The sequence below is a fragment of the Odocoileus virginianus genome, chromosome 6 (assembly GCF_023699985.2).
Source record: "Odocoileus virginianus isolate 20LAN1187 ecotype Illinois chromosome 6, Ovbor_1.2, whole genome shotgun sequence".
NCBI lineage: Eukaryota > Metazoa > Chordata > Mammalia > Artiodactyla > Cervidae > Odocoileus > Odocoileus virginianus.
The window spans coordinates 16,390,671-16,416,072 of record NC_069679.1 but is presented as its reverse complement, the minus strand read 5'-3'; the positions used below and the strand labels follow the sequence as shown (position 1 = coordinate 16,416,072).

The following is a 25,402-nucleotide window of genomic DNA, read 5'->3' as shown; positions in this document are numbered from 1 at the left end:
TAAGGACTTTCTTCAGGCTGCTGCTGCTGCTGCTGCTAAGTCATTTCAGTCGTGTCCGACTTTGTGTGACCCCATAGACAGCAGCCCACCAGGCTCCTCTGTCCCTGGGATTCTCCAGGCAAGAACACTGGAGTGGGTTGCCATTTCCTTCTCCAGTGCATGCATGCATGCTAAGTACTTCAGTCATGTCCGACTCAGTGCGACCCTATGGACAGCAGCCCACCAGACTCCTCTGTCCACAGGATTCTTAGGCAAGAACACTGGAGTGGGTTGCCATTTCCTTCTCCCTTCCTTCAGGCAATGAGTTCTTTTAGCTTTTGTATGTTTGAGAAAATCTTTGTTTAATAAGTCTAATAAAATAACAGCTCTCATAAGCATTATCAATTTTAAAAAGTATAAATAAATGTCAGAATAGAAATAAGATGTAAATAGAGATGCTACAAATATTTTTTTAAAAAGAATATGAATAAATTTGTGCCAATATACTTAAGTATTTTCAATGAAATGGATAAATTCCTAGAGAAAAAAACAACTTGCCAAATATTATCTCTAGAAAAACTAGAGATATCACTTTTACATGAAATCCTAAAAATAAGACAAATGAATGTATATGCAAAACCAAAACAGACTCACAGATATAGAACACAAATTTGTGGTTACTGAAGGTGAAAGGGAAGGAGGGTAAGGACAAATTATGGGTATGGGATTAACAGACACCAACTATTATGTATAAAATAGGCAAGCAACAAGGGTATACTGTACAGCACAGGGAATTACAGCCATTATCTTGTTATAACCTATTACACAGTATAATCTGAAAAAATACCTAATCACTATTCTGTACACCTGAAACAAATATTGTAAATCAACTATACCTCAATTTTAAAAAAGAAGAACTAGAAAACTCAGCATGTCTGTAATCATTAAAGAAAATGAAACAGAAGTTTAAAATAGTATTAAAGAAAATATCAGGGCCAAATGGCCTTTACAGATGAGTTCTGTAAATAATAACATATAATTCCAGTTATAGGAAATAGAGAAAGAAGGGATATGCCTCAACTCATTTCTGAAGGTGAACACAGAATCTGGATACCAAAATCAAACAAGATAGTACCAAAAATTTTTCCGACCAATTTCATTCATGAATATAAGTTTTTTAAAAAATCTTTAAATATTAGCAAGTTAAATTCTGTTGAAAACATTTTTATAGCAAGTATTAAGTAAGGAAGGTCACAGAAGACTATCACACCACTACAGGTCCTGACTTCAGGGTAAAAGATGAAAAATAAGAGTATCCAGTTTTGTCACCATGATCCCATGAGGGTAAAATCCCCACATCAGTTTATACCATGAGCACTACCCAGTCAGTCCATGGATGGCTGCCTAGAGTCAAGTGCCCTCCTTTGATGCAAAGCCCTGTTGCCATTTTGAGGGAGTCTCAGAGAACATTGTCACCTATCACTGTTCTTTCTTATGGGTAGAAACACTTCCTTCAGAAGGGGATTGTGTGTGTGTGTGTGTGTGTGTGTGTGTGTGTGTGCGCGCGTGTGCATATACATATACATGATGGGCTTCCCTGGTGGCTCAGTGGTAAAGAATTCGCCTGCCAATGCAGGAGACATAGGAGACACAGGTTCAATCCCTGGGTTGGGAAGATCCCCTGGAGAAGGAAATGGCAACCTGTTCCAGTGTTCTTGCCTGGGAAATTCCATGGATAGAAGAGCCAGGCTGGCTACAGTCCACGGGGTTGCAAAAGAGTCAGACAACTCAGTGACTAAACAACAACACATATAAAATACACACATACATATGTATCCATTATATATAAAAATATAATTATATTTAATGAAATATATATACGATGGATCCCAAGAAACACATAGACTTTTTTTCCCAAGGCAGCCAAACTGCAAAGCTTATAACTCAGATGTTCTGTACAGATCTTCCTTTATACCTATAGCACTAGGATGTTAAATACTAAGAAGCACAAGAGCAGGAAAGTTATGGTAAACTCATAAATCTCTGTGTTTTTTTTTAAAAGTTAGTTTGTATTAATATTTATGCTGGCGGAATTTTCTATTTAATCATCTGTTATCCTCCATTCCTGTGTGGGTAACCAAGAAACTTCCTCTCTCCCCATCTTGAGAGGAACCCAGAAAGAAGCCTTGGTCTCTGCTTGACCCTGGGACAATATACAGGCTAGATGTACTTCTTTCCTGATATATCATGCGAAATGCAGGCCTGGATGAAGCACAAGCTGGAATCAACGTTGCCAGGAGAAATATCAATAACCTCAGATATGCAGATGATACCACCCTTATGGCAGAAAGAGAAAAAGAACTAAAGAGCCTCTTGATGAAAGTATAAAAGGAGAGTGAAAAAGTTGGCTTAAAAAAAATCAACATTCAGAAAACTAAGATCATGGCATTCACCTCCATCACTTCATGGCAAATAGATGGGGAAACAACGGAAATGGTGAGAGACTTTTTTTTTTTTTTGGCTCCAAAATCACTGTAGATGGTGATTCAGCCATGAAATTAAAAGACAGTTGCTCCTTGGAAAAAAAGCTATGACCAACCTAGACAGCACATTAAAAAGCAGAGACATTACATTGCCAACAAAGGTCTGTCTAGTCAAAGCTATGGTTTTTCCAGTAGTCATGTATGGAAGTGAGAGTTGGACTATAAAGAAAGCTGAGCACCAAAGAATTGATGCTTTTGACCTGTGGTGTTGGAGAAGACTCTTGAGAGTCCCTTGAACTGCAAGGAGATCCAACCAGTCTATCCTAAAGGAAATCAGTCCTGAGTACTCATTGGAAGGACTGATGCTGAAGCTGAAACTCCAATACTTTGGCCACCTGATGCAAAGAACTGGCTCATTGGGAAAGACCCTGATGCTGCGAAAGATTGAAGGTGGGAGAAGGGGATGACAGAGGATGAGATGGTTGGATGACATCACCGATGTGATGGACATGAGTTTGAGTAAGCTCCAGGAGTTGGTGATGTTCAGGCAAGCCTGGCATGCTGCAGTCCATGGGGTCACAAAGAGTCGGACACGACTGAGCGACTGAACTGATTGACTGACCCCGGGACTGGGGTGGCTCAGCGCCCACTGCGGGCCTTGAGGCGGCTGAGGCCACCGGCAGGAGACGCCAAGGGGCAGCGCGGTATACAGTTGCCCGGCTAGGGCACCTCTCCTCCAGGCAGCGGCTCCTTCCCTGGCTGTGTCCCACGCATCAGTGATTTGTTTCTATGAAGGAAGCCGAGTAGTCCCAAATCTCTTCCGCAGGAACCCATTGGGAAGAAAGGAGCTGAAGGTCCGGCAGGAGGACCCTGAGAGCCGGGCCACTCGGGGGTGCCCTGGGCCGGCACCATCCAGAGTTCTTTTTAGAGCTGCCTGTGAGCAAGTCAGCCCAACCAGCCGGGCTTGTGTAGCTGCTCCGTGGCAGCAAGGCTTTTCCAGGGTAGATGCCTTTTATGAGCTAAAAGGGCTTACTCCCTGCGACCTCCGCCCCAACTCCCCTCACCCCTATCTGGTCCTACACCCAAAACCCTACATCATGGGGGACTTTTCTGGTGGTCTAGTGGTTAAGACTCTGCTCCCAATCCCGGGGCTCAGCTTCCATTCTTGGTGGGAGAAATAAGATCCCACATGCCCTGTGGACCCACGGCTGATCAGTGAAGAAGAAAAAGCAAGGTTTGGGTGTGGAGTGAGGGTTTGGGGAGAGGCTACGAGAGAGAGATTCTTGTGACTAGGAAAAATAAAGGATCCGAAGGCAAGAGAAGAAGCATTTACAGGGGAGGCTTTGGCAGAGCCTCAAAGCTCCAGAGGTGTACAGTGCAATCGGCTTCCCATGTCAGAGCTGGGAGGAACCTAGATATCCAGGTGAACAAGGGCCCCGTCCTTACAGCCCACACGGATTGGCCTGATGGAGTCCTTCTTTTGGTAGTGGCAGTAGGGGGCCGGGTTCCTGCCTTGGCAAAGCAGTCTGTGATGCTGACGTCGTGAGAGCTGTTGTGGCAGGTCTGCAAGGAGCGGCTGCTGGTACAGGGCACAGCTGGAGTTGTGCAGAAATCCGCTACGGTGGCCAGATCCTCGTGAATGAAGGTGTTGATCTGCTTGCATCTACCCTTGTGGATCAGCCACCGTCGCCTCATCATCACATCACAGCATCGGTGCTGTCCCCCAGGAACCCATGACCTGGGGTTATCTATGTGCCGTCTTGAGAAGGGCAGGCCTGAAGTGAAGACAGTTAGCTCCAGCAGGAGGAGAAGGAGAAGGGTCCATGTCAGATTCATGTTCCCTGTGAAAGCAGGTCAAGGAAGGGTGGGGTCAAGGAGCAGGCTCTGGTCCCTTTCCCTCAGTTCAGTTCAGTTCAGTCACTCAGTCGTGTCCAACTCTTTGCGACCCCATGAATCGCAGCACGCCAGGCCTCCCTGTCCATCACCAACTCCCGGAGTTTACTCAGACACATGTCCATCGAGTTGGTGATGCCATCCAGCCATCTCATCCTCTGTCGTCCCCTTCTCCTTCTGCCCCCAATCCCTCCCAGCATCAGGGTCTTTTCCAATGAGTCAACTCTTCACATGAGGTGGCCAAAGTGTGGGAGTTTCAGCTTCAGCATCAGTCCTTCCAATGAACACCCAGGACTGATCTCCTTTAGGATGGACTGGTTGGATCTCTAACCCTTTCCCTCAGGATAACTATTTCTAAGAACTCTTGGCCCAAACACTTAATGTTCCTGATGGCCCCCGTTGTTGTTGTATAGTCACTAAGTATCCAACTCTTTTGTAACCCCCATGGACTATATAGCCCTCCAGGTTCCTCTTTTTAGGGCATTGTCCAGGCATGAGTCCTGGAGTGGATTGCCACTTTTCTCTGAGAAAGTGAAGGAGAGAAGAGAAGGACTTGCCGAGAAAGAAGGTGCCTTTCACCCACTCACCCCTTTATGGGTCTGACATACACAGGTATTTCCAAACTCTCCAGTGATTTTTCTCCTTACAGTAGTTAACCTAAAGACGTATATCTCTGAAGTGTTTGCATATATCAGCCTCCTGACTCCACAGCCTCTGAATGAAGCAGGTGTCTCTGCCAAACCTTCTCTACAGTCGGTGAACTTGAAGGGTAATTGACAATCCATATGCCTTGCATCTTAGAAAATATTTCTACTTTCTTAAATTATTTATGCCTGTTTTAAATTTTGTTTAAAAGAAAGTGGGTGTACTCAGTTCTAAGAGAGTGAATTTCATGTTTCCCTCTCAAAGTCCTCTGCCTCGTGGAGGCAGAATAAAGACTCTGGCTTCTCTATGTATAAGGAGTAAGAACTGGGTGTCAGATTCCTGTTTCTGGGTCTAATATGCCTATTCCTTTCTTGAATACCTGAGAGTCTCAGGGCAGGGCTTTTGCAGAGCAGATGACATCCAAGGAGACGAATATGTCCCTCTCAGTGGTGGATATTTCCAGCAGAAATGGGACCCTCATTGCCTTCCCTCTTTCCTCTAATCCTATAGGAATTATATCATGGGCATTTTCTTCCCAGACCGTAAGGGGAAGGCCATTTGGAAAACTCTCAGGTCTGTCAATGATCTTAAACAGATTGCCTCATAGGACTCATTTCATGTTTACTATTTCACACCCAGAATCTTTACCAGCATCACACAGAGTACCTATGACATCACTACAAATATAAAGAAAGAAACCTGCAGTTTGGTGCATGTCTGTCACAAACTTGCTTTTGGAGATGGGCCAATCACCTCATCCTACTCATCTCTAAAGTGAAGATTATAGACTAAAGAGCTCTTTCAGTTCAGTCTTTTCTGTCTTTCAAGCCCTAATAAAGCATTACTTGTATGTATGAGTCCATGCGTGGTTTTCTCTGTAAGAGAAACCATTGGCTTATACATGTTCAGGTAGGGAGAAATATTTTGTTTGCAAATTGAGTTTCCCTTTGAGACTTGTTAATCCAAATAAATCTAATTTTTCTGAAAAACAGTTGCTAGTGAATTTAGGCAAAACAAAAAAATTTTCAATTACTTTTATGTAAAGATTACATTGTTTTTGTCTCCACAATTTAAATTTTTGTGAATGTTCTTATTGTGGGAGAAGCTTTCTGAGACTTGGGTCTGCATTTCAGTAAGGGAAGGGAAGAAATCGGTATACACACCGTCCAGAGCTCCAAAATCAGCTAGGCTACCAGACTTGATAATGAGTGTGGGGGGAGGGGCACCTGCAAGTTGTAATGTAAGTAGATTTCATAGATCTTATATTGATAGTTCCCCTTGGTAGATAAGCCTCAAAAGCCTTTTGTCTATTTCAGCAACAAGGCAAGAGCTAACTGACAGCAGTCAGGAAACTGAGTTGGGATAGCATAACTAGATTTCAACATCCTTTAACTTCTGCTTGATCATTAGCCAAGAAAAGAGGAACTGTCTCTTTTTTAACTTTACTATCCTTAGCTATTCTTGCTTAATTCACACAATAGTTCTGACAAGTATGTTATTATTTACAGAGTTCACAGTTTCATGTGTTCATGGCCCTGCATAACTGGCCATATGGCTTAAAGCATCCCACCCTCTGGTGTGTTCCACATGGCCAAGTGTCAATGCATAGAGCAATACACAGTGTCAATACATAGAGCATCTCATTTCTCAGAAGTAGTAGAGCTCTGATTCAAATCAAGATCCTTTACCTGACCTTAACTTTTTTTCTTTTAATTTATTTGGTGGTGCTAGCTCTTAGTTTTGGCACCCGGGATCTAGTTCCCTTACTAGGGATCGAACCAGGGCCCCACTGGGAGTGTGGAGTCTTGCCATTGGACCACTAGGGAAGTCCCTGACCCTAACTTTCTGAAGAGGGTATGCTGCAGGCCTCAGGACAAAGAAAGGTTTGGAAATTTATTTTCAATGAAAAAAACTTGTCTTTTTGTTGAGGAAAAAGGTAACTTTGTAGTGTGAAATTAACCTAGTTCTCTGAAAACAACCAAGAGAAAAAAGCACACTACCTAAAATTAGAAGTTGTGATTAGTAGCACCCTGCTTATTTAACTTATATGCAGAGTACGTCATGAGAAATGCTGGGCTGGAAGAAGCACAAGCTGGAATCAGGTTGCCAGGAGAAATATCAATAACCTCAGATATGCAGATGACACCACATTTATGGCAGAGAGTGAAGAAGAACTAAAGAGCCTCTTGATGAAAGTGAAAGAGGAGAGTGACAAAGTTGGCTTAAAGCTCAACATTCAGAAAACTAAAATCAAGGCATCCAGTCCCATCACTCCATGGCAAACAGATGGGGAAACAGTGGTTGACTTTATTTTGGGGGGCTCCAAAGTCACTGAAGATTGTGACTGCAGCCATGAAATTAAAAAGACACTTACTCCTTGGAAGGAAAGTTATGACCAACCTAGACAGCATATTAAAAAGCAGAGACATTACTTTGCCAACAAAGGTCCGTCTAGTCAAGGCTATGGTTTTTCCAGTAGTTATGGATGGATATGAGAGTTGGACTATAAAAAAAGCTGAGAGCCAAAGAATTGATGCTTTTGAACTGTGGTGTCGGAGAAAACTCTTGAGAGTCCCTTGGACTGTGAGGAGATCCAACCAGCCCATTCTAAAGGAGATCAGTCCTGGGTGTTCATTGGTAGGACTGATGTTGAAGCTGAAACTCCAGTACTTTGGCCACCTGATTTGAAAAGCTGGCTCACTTGAAAAGACCCTGATGCTGGGAAAGACTGAGGGCAGGAGGAGAAGGGGACAACAGAGGATGAGATGGTTGGATGGCATCACTGACTCAATGGACATGAGTTTGGGTAAACTCCAGGAGTTGGTGATGGACAGGGAGGCCTGGCGTGCTGCGATTCATGGGGTCGCAAAGAGTTGGACATGACTGAGTGAATGAACTGACTGACTGATTAGTGGCAGTTACTGAACGATATGCAGACTAACCAACTAAAATTTATATGAAGAGATTTATTGTAAGGTAAAGGTGCACAAGTGGAAAACTGTGGACGAACCAATCAGGAAAATTATAGAAGTGTACTCCAAATACAATTTTAAAGGTGGGAAGCATGGTTGCAAATCAGTCATGATATTGTGTGAGTCACCTCTCAGGACACTTGTAGCGAGCGTGATGGGCAGTATCTGAGCGGACATGTGATCAGTAGGTAGGAGAGTGAGTGAAAACCCCTGAACTATTGCCACCTTCACCAGAGTCAGGGACTATTCCCCTCTCGTTGATCCCTTGTGGTGAAAGAGACTCAGTGCACCAACATCTCCCTATTCTTAAGAATAATGCAGGAATGCAGATTTTATGTGAATTATCCCAATTTGAAGAGTTAATATCTAAAACCCAGTATTTAATGTAAAATTTTATATGCCAGTCCAGAGCAGGTTTCTGAGCCAGCTGCATCCCCTGTGACCACAGTGTATGATATTTAGTTCATATTATAGACACTTAAGTACAGGTCCTTCTAGCCAGTGTGGTTGTCAGCATCACAGAAGGGCTAAACTACATCTAATTCATTTGGGCATCCTCATCTCTCATGAAAATTCTTTTCACAAAATAACATGGAAAAAAAACTTGTTTCATGATAAAAGATATTAATGCATTTTAGGCAGAACAGGATTTCCGGCAGAATCCTATTAGCACTGCACTGAGTCCTATCTAGGTCACCATTATGTCGATGTTTACTTAAAGACATCAATGGTAAAATAATTGCATTTCCAGATGACAGAAATATAGAAAGGCAGTAAAAATAAATAACATGGATTAATTTTCGTGGCAGACTGTACAATACCATTTAAGGACCTAATCTAGTTTCCTAACTTGGAGGTTAGACCAGAGATTTAACATATCTTAGCTAAAGGCTCTTCATACCTTAATACACTCTTCCTGTCTGTATAATGTCCCACACCATCTTCTTAGTCTAGAATGCTCATTTATTCCCTGAAGTCCCTAAACTCTACTTATCCTTTATAACTCTGCTCAAATGGACATTTCCTCTGGAAGCCTTCCTATCCCTTCGTCCGCAGTGCCCCTCAAAAAACGTCTTCACCCGATGTTTTTACCTCTATCACACGGTAATAAAATCATGGGTCTACCATAATTTTGCTCTGCTTCTCTGAGAACCAAGAGTATGTTTCATATATCAAGTTATACGCTATGACTTTCATAGTTCCAGGAATGCAATGTCTTATCAACTAATGCTCATTTTATAAGTTAAAAAAGTTTTTTCCTGTTAACATTGAGAAATGAAATGTACTAGAAAGATAAACGATGGCTCTAAGATAGACTATTTTGTAGAAAATAGTACAAATTGAAAAGAATGCGGGAATTCAAGCTCTAGCTTGGAATCCCCTCTATGATACTAAATGTTCATTCTCTGGTAGATCTTATAGACTTTCTTTTGGGTGTTTTAGGTTATGCTACTTCATAGGAAGTGAGAGCAAAAATCAGGCCAGGGTTAAAACAAGAAAAAGTGAATTCAGTGCATGGGAAGCAGGAAAAAAAAATGACAATAAGAACAAAACCTCATAGATGCAAACTAATTGCTTATAGGATTTTGTGCAATGAGAAATTCAAAGCTCAAGTTTCCAACACAGGGAGCTGAGGAGATAAAGAACATTTGGGTGAGAGGGAACCGGAATGATTACTAAAAATTAAACGGAGACCTGAGTTCCTCTTGTGCATACAAGCCTCCCTGACTCTTATTTGCTGAGTACTGGGCCTGCCTTTATGTACTTTAGTCTTTCAATGTGTTGCCCCCAAGCTGAGTTACAAAATCTAAGGCCATTCTGCTGCCAGTGATACTTTTCATGTGAAAGTCCAGACCCAGTGGCAGAGCTGTGCCCTGCACAGGATGCCTAGAATTAGATTTGCTACAAGAGAAGCAGCTGTGGTGTGTCCCTGGGGACATGTGGATTGGCAAATGATGAAACAAAGAGGCTCATTGCATAAGTGGGCCCTGTGGGGCCCAGTCTGTGGGTTTCTTCATGCCCTAGACTCAGAACCCTTGTGCTTCTGCTGGCGCCACCCACAGGGACTGCTCTATATCTCCAATCCCAAGGATGGGAGTAGACCAGCTGCCCCTGAACCCCAGGGCCACCAGCTGGAGTCACAGCAGAGATACTGGGTAAGACAAGGAGCCCTAGAGCTGAAGCTAGGGCATAGGAAAGACTTTGGGGAGCAGAGGGGAAAGGAGCTAGAAACACAGTGACAGCCAGGCTCTGCCGGGTAAGCGAGGAGGGACTGTATTATTAGTTGCTGGGATGCAAAATATACCCTTCTTTTCACAAGAAACATGGTTCCAATACAGCAGGATTCTTGGCTTTGTCTCATTTAGCTGCTGGGGCTCTTGGGAATGGTGATCTCACTCCATGCGCCACCTGGTACTTTAACCTGGGCTCAATGGCTTGAGATTCAGCACATAAATATGGCCTACCCTCAATGCAATGCCACAATGCAAGTGGTTAACCGTTACAGAATGGTATGTAAAGATAGAAATACTTTTCTCCACAAAACATTTGCTTATGTAGCTGGTATTTGTAACACCCCAAATGTAACCTGCTCTCAACCAGGCAAGACGAACTGTCATAATAGCTCAGTCCAAGTGCCTATAACCTAGTGCAACCTCACAAGAAATGCAATGAATTACACAAACTTCCGTTACCAACAGACATCGACACAGAAATCATTGCCTGTGAGAACAGATCATCCCAAGACAGTCCCAGGTACCCTGTGGTTCCAGTTCACTTGGATAAGATCATCTAGCTTTTGGCTCAGCACTTTGGCCCATGCTTAGCTACCAAGCACAATGGTCATAGCTGCAGTCCTATCCCCCAATCCTCCCGGGATATCAACATCAGTCCTCATGGCACCAGCCCCCCGTGCCCTTTACGCTTTGCTCAGCTGAAGCTACATCTGTGCCCACAATAAACTTTACAACATTACACACAAGGCTCTTTGTGTCTGCCTGTGTCCTTCTGTCATGTGGTTACATCCTGGTCTAGAGGCGTTTCTCTTTCTCAACAGAGATTTGTGGGAAAATGGGAGACATAAGGATAAGAGGTTCCTGTGTCTTGAAGTTGCGCAGACTTTTCCTTCTCTCTGCTGTAGGGCAGGAAACTGAGGCCTCCATTCATAGCTGACTATTCCAACACCAGGAGGCACAGAGTCCTCAGTAACTAGAAACAAATGTATTTTATTCTGATCTAAGAATCATATGCTAAATGAGAGCGGTAAACTATATGGTGCAAAAATGAAAGGGGAATATCATAATTGTGATAAGGCCAAAAGAAAAAAAACAAATTTCAGTCTCAGAGATTCATTTTTAAATAAGTGTATCAAATTTTCAGGTATGTATGGTCATCCTAGGGGTGGATCCAGAGTTTGAGTCTAATGTGGAATGATATAGTGTTCGGGTAGTACATGATCAGATTCTGGTACTACCTGGAGAAGGGGTGACAGTCTTTTCTGAGAACTTCTATGTCCTGGAGGAGGGAGCAGCCTGTCATGTGGTGGAGAAGGTGAGGAAGGAGACCTGGAATGGGGCCCTCTCCCAAGGATGGGTCAGTGGCTCATTAACGTTCAGGTCAGGAAGGGGCACAAGCTCCAGGACTCTGGAAACAGACTGACGGAAAAGGGGGCAGATAATGACAGCTTCTACTCTCCCTCCATCACAGAGCTGCACTCAGGAATCAGTGAGGAACAGGAAGGGAAAGCTCCTCACACACTGTGGTCAGGAGCAGCATTCAAGTGATTGCTTGGGAGAGAGAATGAATCTTTTGCAGGACTTCCCTCAGAATAAAACAGAGGTGGCTTGTCATCAAATCTGTACCTCTGTCCTTGAGTCTGGTGTTCCTGACTTCCTTTATATCAGCCCCTTTTCCAGGTCCAGATATATAGCAATTTTCTTTCCTCCCACCGCCAATATATCATTCATTCTTGCTCTTGGTAGTACTACACACACCAGCTGCACTGTAGCCTCTTCTCTGGAGAAGCCATTGGAAGATTTGTTCCTCTGGTTGGAGCTATTGCATGGAGACCCTAGGTTTGAAAAATTCTGGGGCTCAGCAGAAACCACTGGCTTCAGGTTAATAAACAGTGGAAAGATATGATCTCACTCTTCCAAATGCCTTGGAGTAACAGAAGGAGGAGTTGGAATACCGCAAGGCTGGAGTCACTTTGGCCATGATGCAGGATGCAGTGAACCTTCCTTGTCTCTACAGATTATGTGTTTCTTCCCAAACATGGACACAGCATCTCTAACAGTTAATTCAGCTGCCCCATCACTCTGCCTTGTGTCGTCTGCCCCTCTCCCATCACTCATTCCTTCATTCACACAATAGATAAACAATGTGCAGGTATTGTCTTCTAGGTAGTTTTCTAAGGTCGTGCGGATGCAATATAAACAAAAATACACTTCTGCCCTTATGGTGCCTATTCTACTGGGAAGAATTGAACTTACAAAATTATTTTTTTTCAGGTGATAAGTGTCAGGGAGGAAAACTATACTGAGGAATACAATGTATAGCCATCTCTCAGTATCTTCAGGAAATTGGTTCCTAGAGCCCAGAAGACGTCCCTTGATTAAAAAAAGGTAGTACTGTTGGCCCTCCACATCTATGGGTCTCACATCCACACAGCAGGCCACCTGTAGTGGGTCTCAGTCATAGAAATGAATCTGCAGTGTGGTTGTCAGGGACCCAAAAAGGAGTAAATTCTGAGCAATATGAGAAGTTGGTCATTCAGAAACTAAGGGGATAGTCATATCAAGAGAAAGAGAGAGAGCATTCAAAGGGCCTGACATAAATATAGATTAGTCATGTTAGAAAAATAAAAGTTAGTCTTGCAGGATAAAAGCATTTTAATCATGAGCATTAATGATAGAGGTAAATGAGGCTCAGGTGCTTCATACCTGTGAAGACACAGGTAAAGAGCAATTTCTTACTGGGTACCAATGGAACAAGTCAGATACTCCAATAATGGGACCTGAAGACGAGTCTGTCAGCTATGCAGGAACTGTGGGACAGTCAGGAACTCGTGCTACCCAGCCCAAATCCCAGAGGCAAGGGGTAAGGAAATAGCAACAGAGCAGAAGAAAAAGTGCAGATTTGAGATTATGTTTTCAAATTCAAATCAGATTTTAATGAAGGATTCAAAGTGGAGGGAGAGGGGAACAGAGGAGACTTCGTGTCAGGAAAATGTACCTTCATCCTCTCACGAAGCCCCTGTTGTTCTCCCTCCCTGAGGCCATGGTCTCCCTCCTGCCCTTAGGCTTCCCCACCCTCTTCCTGCTATTTCCCTGTTCCTCAGCTTCCCCAGTTCCTGCACTGAAGATTGGATTGGGGTCAGAGGGAGCTGGTGGCCCTAAAGCTTAAAAATATCTCACCTTTCCCAGGAGGCATGAGGATTCAACGCAGAGCAAGGAAGATTCTGTGCTCCGTGATGGCGAACCGTGGCTTGGCTCCCACCACCCTCTGTGATAGACATTCAAGATCTGGCTGCATTAAACCTGAGGCCAGCAGCAAGGTGGCCACTATTAGAAAAGTTAACTGTCCACATCAGCATATTCCAAGGACACATTCCTTGGAGTCCACTTCTCCTCCCTAAGCCTCCATTTCCGATTTCATAAAGTCCTCACAATAGTACCCAATCTCAAAGAAGTCTTGGAGGAGTAAAAGTCATTAGTAGCTGCAACGCTTTGTAAGGTCCAGCCTGAAGCCAACTGGCGGTTGACATTGTTACCGCTTGTGCTTTATGTTCTAACATCAGGAGCATTGCAAAGAAATTTCCTCTGGAGGGTCCAAAGAGGGTTGTCTCAAATGACCCTCAGATCAGGGAAAGAAGATCCCAAGGTCAGGTCAGGCGATGTGAGAGGAGAGGAATCTGATCTCCCTGTGATTGGTTTTTGTCTGTAACTGAGATTTTATGCACTGTGTTTCTGTTTGAATCACATAAGGGAGACAGATGGTGACAACATGGGACCTAGAGGGTATTACGTTTGGTGAAACGTCAGACAGTGAAAGACAAATACTGTATGATTTCACTTATATGTGGAATCTAAACAGCAAATGAGCAAGCATAACAAAACAGAATCAGAGTCATAGATACAGAGAACAAACAGGTGTTTGCCAGAGGGGAGTGCAGTAAGGAAATGAAAGAACTAGGTGAGGGAGATTAAGATGTACAAAATTCTAGTTATAAAACAAATGAGTCTCGGGTACACATTTACAGTGTGGGGAATATAGTCAAAAAGTATGCAGTATCTTTGGTAACAGATGACAACTAGATGTCATGGTGTTCATTTTGAAATGTATAGACATATCGAATCACTCTGCTGTGTATCAGGAACTAACAGTGTTGTAGGTCAATCATATTTCACAAACAAACAAGTGAAACAAACTCATAGAAAGATATCGGATTTGTGATTACCAGAGGTAGGGGATGAGAAGGAGGAGGAATTGAATGAAAATAGTCAATCTTCATCTTCAGGTTAAACTACTTTGAGATTAAAAGATAAATAAGTGCTACAGCTGTAAGGCACAAAATGATAAACACAATGAACACTGCTGTCTGTTACATATGAAAGTTGTTAAGAGAGTAAATCCTAACAATTCTCGTAAAAAGGACAGTTTTTTTCTATTTCCTTAATTTTGTATCTATATGAGATAATGAATGTTCACTAAACTTATTGTGATAATCACTTCATCATGTTTGTAGGTCAAATCATTGTGCTGTACACCTTAAACTCATGTAGTGTTGTATGACAATTGTACCTCAATAAAATTTGAAGACATAAAAAAGAGTGAGGCAAGGAGTAGGGAAGAGAGCCCAGAAATCCTGTTCTCACCCCCAATTCAAATTACCTATGAAAAACAGCCTTTTTTGAAACTAAAACTTTACTTATGTTATTAAACATAACTGTTTAATGGATAACTGTTATTTGTGTCTGAAGTCTGAGTTATAGTCATTTCATAAGGACAATGCCTACTTTAAAATTCTTAGTATTTCATGGTATATTGAACTCAAAACGGGTGACATGAGAGAATTTAGTGAACGGGAACAGCAGGGTGATTAAAATGGACAAGAATACTGAGAAGATCAAATCGTCCACACATTCCACTGAGTTAAAAAATACGACCCGCAGCACACCATATGGACACAAGACACCAGGACCCACCTCTACCAGGTCAGTGCACTTCTGAACTTGCCAGAAATTCAGCTCACCTGGAAGGTGAAATTTGTCTGGAGGGGAATCAAGAGCCTTAGTGGCAACTGATAATGAGAAAGAATGAATTCTTCATTTCCTTTTTAACAAAATGTGAGAGTCTTTTGCCACAGTTCTTTCTCTGTGAGCAGTTATCTCAAAAACAGAGGTTCAAAACCAAGTGGAGGATTAAATAAATCCATTCATTCATCTATTTTAATACTCTCTACACCTTCCCCGGATTTTGACCAGCTTCTGACCCACAGAGTCCTCCACAGCTTTGACTGTTCAGGAGTTCCTCCGGCCACAATGGTGTGCTGAAGGCCCTCCCCTCCACGTCCTTGACCTTGTTGATGATGTCCTAACAATCTGAAAGAGCAGTTACACTGTCCTGAGAAACAAGGAACTGTTATGGCATAATGTGCAGCTGATCAGAACTCTGATGATGAAAAGAAAACTGAAGTTTCCCTCTCTTTCTCCATTTCTGTCTCTCCAAGGTCCTGGTGTACACATCAGGCAAATTTCTCTCACATTTTTTTAAGGTGACTGCAACAACTCCAAACCTATACCACCTCAGGAATAAGTCCAGCAGAAGATAGCCCTGTCTTCAGTTGCCAACATTTCCATCAAATATATCTGTTTGTGTAAAAGGTTAATTTCAGAATCAACACCTGTGACCTGAGAAATGGGATGCATGCACTGATTAGGTCAAGAATGGTTCAAGGACCCTCATGGTCTCACAAACCATTCTGCAGTATCTATTAGGTTCTTACCTTTCAAACCATTTACCTATGTGAAGCCAGATTCTCTTTACATAATTTATCAAAACATCATAGTACAATGGATGAATGCAAAAGCAAATATAGAATCCAACTGTCAACACAGAGTCAGCCAGTAAAGAAAATGTGAAACAATGGTATTCTGCTTATAAATATTTTTTGTTTTAGAAAATAGGCTTTAAAAAAATACATGATATATATCAACATTTAGTGATTCATTATTGCTATTATTAAATGAATTTTGAGTTAATGATTAAGCATTCTAAAATTTCTTGGTCCTAATTTCTAATAAGGTAAATATATAGAGATATCATCAACATAAACAAAAGCTCTTTGCTTTCTCAATAACTTTTGTTTATTTTTTAAATATTTATTTACTTAGGCTGCACTGGGTCTTATTTGCACATAGGATTTTTCCTCTTTAGTTGCAGCGCATCTTTAGTGTAGCATGCAAACTCTTAATTGCAGCATGTGGGAATTAGTTCCCTGACCAGGGATCAAACCCAGGCCCCCTGCAATGGGAGCACAGAGTCTTGACATTTGAGCCACCAGGGAAGTTCCTTCAATAACTTTTAGTGATACTGAAAGTGAACATTTTTGAGTCTTGCTTTTATGGAATACTGGGCAGAGGGTGTGTGGTTGAGGTGAGGTTGTGTCATACTGAAACCTGGGTTCATACCAACCCTGCTGCTCTCCCATACATTTTGTGAGGTCAGAAATCCAACCATGATTTTTCTGGTATCAAGCTATTATTCTAGGCAGTGGGAGGTGGATATTGGTTGCAGCTGATCTAGCAAAACAAAAAATTGTGTTTGGTCAGTCATCATGACTTCTGCAGAGTCTCAAAATGGGGACTGTTTTACTGAGAGGTCAAATGAGGCTGAATTCAGTGGGCACTTTCCATGGTCTTTATTAAGATGCCCTAGAAGAAACTAAGGCACCTTGGTGATCACCGATACCTAGTCTTTGTGTTCCACTCAGTCACAAAGTGGATCTTGCCTATGCCTTTATTGCATTTAGAAAACTACAGAATTTGGGAGCTCAGGAGTCAGCACTTCCAAATCTTCCTTCAGGTGATTTTGTCATCACCTGTCCCCACCCTGGCATTTGGGACTCAGTTTAACTGACTCGGACTTCATAAGTCTATGATGGAAATTGATAGTGTCTCGATATTGGGGCTATTCCAAGGTGAGAGGAAGTGGAGGTGCCATTTGCCTTGGGAGCCCAAGACAACTTCAGCTACAAATACTTCTAATCAGGGACATGTGTTTTAGGATAAGCCTGTGTTAACTTGACCCCATCATCACTTGAGTGCACACAATTAACCTCCTGTCATTGTGACATTTTCCCATTAAATAAAGGGAGAAATGATCAAAGGTTTTGGCTGAAACCCACTATGTGAAATAGAAGGCCTCAGTTCATTGTACTTGTGCCTAAAACAGTCAGATGCTTAAGTAAATTTTTTTAATGAATGAAGACTCATAGATAGTATCAATTTTAATTTTTACATAATAAACTAATGCAAACTTAGAAGTTTAAGTACAACATATAATTATTATCTCACTGTCCTTGTGGGTCAGGAATCCAGGCACAGCCTTTCTGAGTCCTCTGCTCAGGGTCTCTCAAGATTGCAGTCCAAGTGGGGCCAGGCTGCATTCTCATCTAGAAGCTTGATTAAGAGAGAATATATTCCTAAATTCATTCAGATTGCTGGAAGAATTTATTTCCTTGCAACCATAAGGGTCCTTGAACCAAATTTTAACAACCACTTTACTAGAGAACAAGTAGTATACCACATGACATTGCAAACACCCAAAAAGAAATATACATTTACCTATATTAAGGATGAATAGCAGAGGCTAATGAAATAGCTGAACAGAAAGTAGCTATTCTGTGGTAAAATCATTTAACTAGGGTACTCAAAAGTATCACATAATAATTATACATACTATACCATGTATGTATTTATGTGATCAATTAAAATGGAAAAAATAATTTTATTACTCATGTTTATAAACACAGCCTCTGCTGCATGAAGGGAGAATGACAAGGTCCTTGGGTGTATAACATGTGAGTAAACCACTAGAATGAAGACTCACATTTTATAAGGAAAAGGAATTCCTTAAGGAATATAAATATATTCCTATAAATACATTTTATTAAGGAAACAACATTCTTACCTCAGAAGCAAAACCTGATAAAGCAGGTATTTCAGCCTGGATGATATGCCTTCCTTAGACAAGAGACTCAGAGGCAACCTACATGGATGACACTTACCTTAAACCTACTATGCATCCTGCCTCCCTCTAAGGAGCAGCCACAATGAAGGAGAACATCAAGCTCTGCTTCTATCTGCTATTGCGTCACCCTCAGGGCCTCAGTATAATCTCTAAAATGGGGATAATTATAACTGCCTGATGGAATATTGTGAGGGTCGGTTTAAATTTTAAAATTCTTTTACAAATGAGAACGTTCAATATGCTCTTAAATATGTTCAGTGTGAATATAAAAATAAGTTATCTATCCTGGTATCTTAGTTTGTGCTTAGTCACTCAGTCATGTCCTACTCCTTGCGACCACATGGACTGGGGCGCGCCAGGCTCCTCTGTCCATGGGGATTCTCCAGGCAAGAATACTGGAGTGGGTTGCCATGCCCTCCTCCAGGGGATTTTCCCAACCAAGAGATCAAACCTAGGTCTCCCACATTGCAGGCGGATTCTTTACTCTCTGAGCCACCAAGGAAGACCAGTATCTTAGTTTATCCTCCATATATAAACATGGTTATTCTTTTAACACTCTCTAGTATTAAAAGACCAAAGTTTAGTGCTCTTTTAATGCAGTGGGCCGTGCGTCAGTCTCATAAACGACCAAAGTTTGACCCAATTGATACTGACTCCTCAGATTCCTGTTACAAGAAAAAATAACTGAATTGTGCCCAAAATGTTCACTTTTCCCAGGTTTCACTAGGTTCAGCAACACCATGTGTATTTGGAAAGGTTTTCTGTTGTCAAGCCACAGCATCTCCCACCCTATACCCATACAGGAGTTTCAGAACATAAGGCTCCAGGAAAACCCATAGTACCTGGGGTAACTCACCAATAGCACGTGCACTGTAAATAAACACATGATGCTTAATATTGCTGCTTTGTTCCACTATATTCATTCCAACTTGTTTATACTACTAAAACTTTGAAAATAAACAGAATATCCTGAATATGGGACTATATAGAACACAATAGTGTATCCTTACAAGGGAATACTATTCAGCCATTAAATAGAAGGGGCTTCCCAGATGGCACTAGTGGTAAAGAACCCACCTGCCAATTCAGGAGACTTAAGAGATGCGGGTTTGGTCATTGGGTTAGGAAGATCCCCTGGAGAAGAGCATGGCAAACCACCCCAGTGGTTTCTCTTACCTGGAGGTTCTCTCTTGCCTGGAGAATCCCATGGACAGAGGAGCCTGGGGGGCTACAATACATACCTAGGGTCTCAGAGTTGGACACAACTGAAGCAACCAGTACATTCAATAGAATGAGGAACACTCCTGCCACTGGCATGGAATATGTCCAAAACATATTGTCAGTGGGAAAGAGATAATGGTATAGAACACTGAATATAAAATGTTACTATTTATGGGGGAGGGGGGGTGGGGAGAGGCATCTATCCACATGTCAATAAACTTATAAATGTGTGTAACATGTAGATGCTATAAAGACTGTAAAAGTATAACCCAAAAACTGAAAACTTATTGCATCTGGTAAATAAAATTTGGACCTATTAGACAAGGACCAGAAGACAACATTCTTTTTACTAGATTTGCTCTCTTAGTATGTTTGAATTTACATCTGTCATGTACACACATCTGTGTTTTTAAAGGAAAAAGTCAAATAGACTACTTCACTATAGCCCCTTCTCAGTCAAGTAATGAAGGGTCCCTGGTAACAGAAAGCTCAAGAAAGCTCAGACAAAGCTTTCTATTTGTTTTCAAAGCTCATAACTCATATTTATGAAATAAAACATAAACTACCATGGTGATGCAGCACAGAGCCGACCTCGGAAAACCCAGCTGGGAAGCTGCAGATATTCTCTCCTTCCTCCACCTGCCTCCTTCAGCACATCAGCCTCCTTCGTGATGGAGAGTTCCTGGTACACAGTAGACGCTCATAATCTGAAACCTAGTTGCTTATTATCCGGAGGTTTTCCTCAGCGATTAAAAGAGGCTTTTGAAAGTTAGAAGCCAGGTCGAAGAACCAGGAGGTCATTAAAAGTTCGGGTCCCTCTCGGCCCGCGAGTTCCAGGTGGCGCAGCGCCCCCTGCCGACCGAGGCGGCGGCCGCGGGAACCCTCCCCGGAGCGCAAAGGCGCTGAGCCGGAAGGTGGGGTCGCCGCAGCTCCGGGCCCCCTCCTCTTCTAGCAGTGCAAGTCCGGGGTTTGTTTCTAAGAAGGAAGCGGAGGCCCTATGGGTAGAGCATCGAAACCCCTGTCAGGAGCCCTTGATCTGCGCCTCGGTGGCGGAAGAGACCCGAAGAAAAACGCTGTGGGTCCGGTCACCCGGGCCTTGGGTCAGCGCCATCGGAGTCCTGTTAGAGCTGCCGTGGGCCGATTGGTCAGTGAGCCCGGAAAACATCATCCCAGGGTGGGAACATGACTTTCCCGTATAGATGCCCACCATCCTATCACCACATACGCGCGCACGCAAGAACTTGCTGACTCTCCGGGCCCCTGTGTCCTTCAATGCCGCCCAGGAAGAGGGCGAGGAATTCGAGGAACAGGAATTCGAGAACCAGCCAAGAAAACGGGCCAGGCTGGAGCGAGGCGCAAGCCCAGCACAGAATTTCGCAGCAGCTCCTGCCCCCTGCTGGCGGAAGGCTGATTTACTCTGTGAGAGGGTCAGCTGCGTGGGGTCCGCGAGGGGTGCGGGTTTGGGAGCGGAAGCACTAGAACAGACTGAGGATCCCCACAGATAAGAAGGGGCTTGTATCGCAGCACATGTCCTACTAGGAAAGGGGGAGCCCATACCAGCCCCCCTCTTGGCCTCGTGGGTAACCGGCGTGGAGCTTTAGTTGCACAATAGATGGTAAAGGCTGGCGTGGAGCCGCTAGCCATCAGTGACCTTGGCATCTTAAGAATGTGGTGTAGTGGCAATTGATTTGAAGAGCCTTATTCAGCAAACATTTCTTGAGTACCTATGTGTGAGACGCTGTTAGAGGTATGTGGGAGTGATCAGAGAATACAGCAGACAAGAAGAGAGAGAGAGAGAGACAATAAACATAATAAAGTATGTAAGCTGTATAGACAGGATGGTGAGCTCTGTGGGGAAAATACAGCAAGGACAATGAGGTGAAGCTACCAGTAGCATTTTAAATTAAGGGTCATGAGAGAGCCAGGAGACAGTGGTGTCCCAGACCCAGCATACAGATTGACATGTCTGTTTTGAGGGCACCAGGACTGATCTCAAAGGCTTCTCACCCCTGTTTCTGTCACAAGAAGCCCCACTGCCAGGTCAGAATCATCAAGGAGGCGGGAGTGAATGGCCATACTTGATGCTGCTGAGCCTGGAGAATCAACCCGACTGGGCTGGGGAGGTCTCATTTCAAGTGCAAGGAGTGCCCCTAACTTTTACTTACTGAGTTAAGGAGTCAGTTGAAGAGACTGACAAAGTTCTTGGCCTAGAAGAAGACTGTCTTGTCCAGGTGTGAGTCGGAAAAGGATCTGAGTCGTGTTCTCTGTCCTGGAGGAGGGAATGAAGAGACAGAGAGTAGGGGATCTCTGTCTCACTTCCCCCAAGTTACCAGTCCTTCTTGCCTCAGACCCCAGACCCTCAGCACCCTCTCCTTCTCTTTTTCCTCCCTTGTCTGAGTAGTCACTTGATAGGCTCACTTTGTCTTACCTTCCTTTGTCTTGTGCATCCAGTTCAAGCTTCTCCCTCTTCTCTTCCCTCCATCCCACTACCTTGACTCTGCACATTCTCCTAGAGACTTCTACAGGTAGCACACCGATCTACCTCACTTCTAAATAGCCACATGGTACTAATGGAATCCTTGTATCAAGGAGTCATGTGCTTGAAAGTCAAAGTTAGTCCCTCAGTCATGTCCAACTCTTTGTGACTCCATGGACTGTAGCCCACCAGGCTCCTCTATCCATGGAATTCTTCAGGCAAGAATACTGAAGTAGGTTGCCATTTCCTTCTCCAGGGCATCTTCCGAACCCAGGGATCAAACCTGGGTCTCCTGCATTGCAGGCAGATTCTTTACCAGCTGAGCCACCAGGGAAGCCATGTGTTTAATTCCCACTTTTATCTCTCCTTTTCTGTATCCGCTAGATAAATCACTCCATGATTCTAGTTCTCAGACGTTAATTGAAGGATTTGGAACAAAACAAGTTCTCTTGTAATTCTCTGAAATCCGATAAAGAAGTAAGGGTGTATGTGTGGAGAGGAATGTCTCCAGAAAGTACAATCCTCATTTCTGAATTTTTCTACTATGTAAATTTTATTTTCTTTAAAGATTATGCCTAAATCCATAGGAAATAGGTCAATTACCTGAAATAAAATAATCATAATATATATACATACATGTGTGTATATGTGATGGTTAATTTTCTGTCAACTTGACTGTTCAGTCAAACCCTATCCTGGGTATTTCTGTGATGGTGGTTTTGGGTGAGATTAATATTTAAACTGGTAGGCTAGGGGGACTTCCCTGGTGGTCCAGTGGCTAAGACTTTGTGCTCCCAGTGCAGGGGGCCCAGGTTTGATCACTGGTCAGGGAACTAGATCCCACATGCTACAACTAAGAGTCTACATGCCTCAACTAAAGAGCCCGCCTGCCATAACAAGGACTGACAATCCCATGTGCCACAACTGAGACGTGGCATGGCCAAATAAATAAAAATAAGTGTTAAAAACATTAAAAACTGGTAGACTGAGTAAAACAGATTCCTCACCCTAATGTGGGTAGCCCTCATCCAGTCAAGTGAAGGCCTGAATAGTTTGCTGTCAGTCAGCACAGATTAGCAGAGCAGTTCCATTCTTGGCTGTCTCCAGCGAGGTTCATCAGTCTCTAGTCTAATAGGAAAGCAAAAGGCCTGAAACTCATTAAACCTAACAGGGAGCTTTGGTGGGTGCTATGCACTGTAAAATATCTCTGCATCATTCACAATTTTTATGACTTATGGAGTGCTGAAAATAAAAGCAAAATATGTTGAAAATAATATGAAAATCACCACCTCTTTGATGCACCCATTTCAAACATGGCAGTTGGAATGAAGCCTCCCAATAAGGCTGCCCAATAGGTAACACTCCCTACACTTTCTAGTGTTTTCTCACTTGTACTCAAGACCCAGCATGACCCACTAGTAGACCTAGATGTCTGTGGACAGTATCCAGAAGGAATTTTACTGTTTCTCTGGTAGATAAGGGAAGGCAAGCTCCTTGGCTGAGGTCTCATGGTTGGTGAGGGGCAGAGCTGTGAGTCAAACTTTGTTCTCTCTTTTTTTAAAAAGCCATGCACTTTAACAGACAAACGAGCTTGTTTCTCTCACCTGAGACCAAGAGGAAGCGTGGGATAACAGCCCACACAGGAAGATATCCTGGCTTTGGAGGAAGAACGTAGCTTAACAATTAAAAGCCCCAGATTCCTCTGAATGGCATCAAAGGGAAAGCCTTAACCGCTAAAAATTATCAGCAGTAATGTCTATTATTGAAAAACAAGTGGACTAGCTCAAACTGACAAGCCAGACAATTAGGGCATAGACCCAGGTAAGCCTGACTTTATCTCGAGCTTTCCCAGACTTCAGATATCTTGCATGATAGCTCCATTCCAACTGTATTACTCATTAACATTTCCCTTTTATCAACTCAGCTTTTCCACACAATTTTGTTCTAAGCAATAATACATATGAAAACACAAATTTGACATGCTGATTATTCATCACATTAAAATAACTCCCTAACAATTAGCATCTTAAATATTTGTGTACTCCTTGACATCAGTGAGCTCACTTCTCACCAATTGTACACATTTCATATTTTTACAAACAGCTGTACCTTGAGGTTGAAGTGAAAAATTCTACCTGGAAAAATGCTTTCACAGAAGAATAAAAAACCCAAGCACAGTAGGAAAAAATGAACCCCAAAATCAAAGATTTGGTCATATTTAATCAACTCTGTTCAAAAGAAAAGCTACTCCAAGCAGTGTTCATAATTATAAAATGTTATTACCACAGTCCTTCATGCGTTGCCAGCAAGCAGTGTTCATTGTTGCCCCCGTAACTTCCACTGCATTAGGAAAGCTGTGTCCAGGAATGTATTAACAGTCAGCAACTCCCTATCAGCAGGTTAAGGGCACACACTGCAGGAGCTCCTTAGGGCTGAAGAAATTTCAAGTACTGCACGTCAAGACGGCTTTGAGAAACCCTGTGGCCAATGCCCTCAACAGTTGTTTTTACCACAATGCAAAAGACCTTTTTCCCAAGACTATATCTTACGATGTCCCTCAATTACAAATAATAGCATAATGACACTGGCTGCTAATTCAGTGGCTGTTACAAAGATGGGGCGATTAAGCTAATGAAATAACAGAATGAGCTCACATTTAGCAGTCTTTTGATACTAAAGAAAAATCATGCTGAGAATTCCAGTTTAATTATGGGTTTTTATTAATCCCTTCTCAAATTAACAAATCCTCAGCCCAAGATCTTTCTTGTCAGCTGAATGATTTGGGTTTGATTTGACAGAAATGGAGGGCAGTTAAAAATGTGCAGAGAAAATCTATAGAAGAAACTATCAGAAAATATGTTTGGGGATGTTCTCCAAACACAATCTAAAGAAGAACAGTCAAGGATCAGGCAGAGTATCAGCCAGACTCCCCTTGGGACACTTAACAAGTCTGACGGCTCATAAACACAAATGCGTGCAGGAGTCAGATAGGTATCATCCCTGAGTGAACAGACAGGATGGCAGTGAGGGTGGAGGAACAGAGCCAGAGGAGACGAGCTTTTTAGAAGTGGCCGTCTATACTCAGCTCTAGCTGATGGTTACATGGCCACACTTTGAGGCTATTTTAAGGCAAGCCAAGGATCATATTTTCTATATGAAAATCCTTCTTTGGAAAGGTTATCATCGACTCCAAAAATTAGTTTAAACATTAAAAAATAACATCAACAACAAAACCCACTGACTAAGCCAATCAGATCTGCTTTTGAACCAGACAGACCCCTATAACTGGAGTATGTGGGTTTGCCTCATATGATAGACACTTGTGTACCCTTGTGGCTCAGCTGGTAAAGAATCTGCCCGCAATGCGGGAGACCTGGGTTCAATCCCTGGGTTGGGAAGATCCCCTGGAGAAGGAAAAGTCTACCCACCCCAGTATTCTGGCATGGAGAATTCCATAGACTGTAAAGTCCATAGGGTTGCAA

General features: G+C 42.8%; 2 protein-coding genes across 3 annotated transcripts in view; one reads left to right on the top strand and one right to left on the bottom strand.

Moving 5' to 3' along the window:
- LOC110149873 (seminal ribonuclease-like) overlaps positions 1–20,773 on the bottom strand; it is a 41,104-nt gene extending 20,331 nt beyond the window's left edge. Inside the window, exons 1-2 of one of the 2 annotated variants that reach the window (XR_011488070.1) lie at positions 20,011–20,773; positions 17,530–17,652 (exon numbers count right to left, since the gene is read on the bottom strand). The gene's annotated coding sequence lies outside the window, so the exon portion shown is untranslated. Of the gene's footprint in view, positions 1–17,529; positions 17,653–20,010 lie in introns of those variants that run through there. The other variant, XM_070468503.1, reaches the window with a different exon arrangement.
- On the top strand, positions 10,297–10,766 carry RNASE2 (ribonuclease A family member 2). The gene is given in 2 exon segments (XM_020912595.2): positions 10,297–10,681; positions 10,684–10,766. Coding segments are annotated over 2 exon segments (468 nt in total).
- Positions 20,774–25,402: the final 4,629 nt, after the last annotated feature.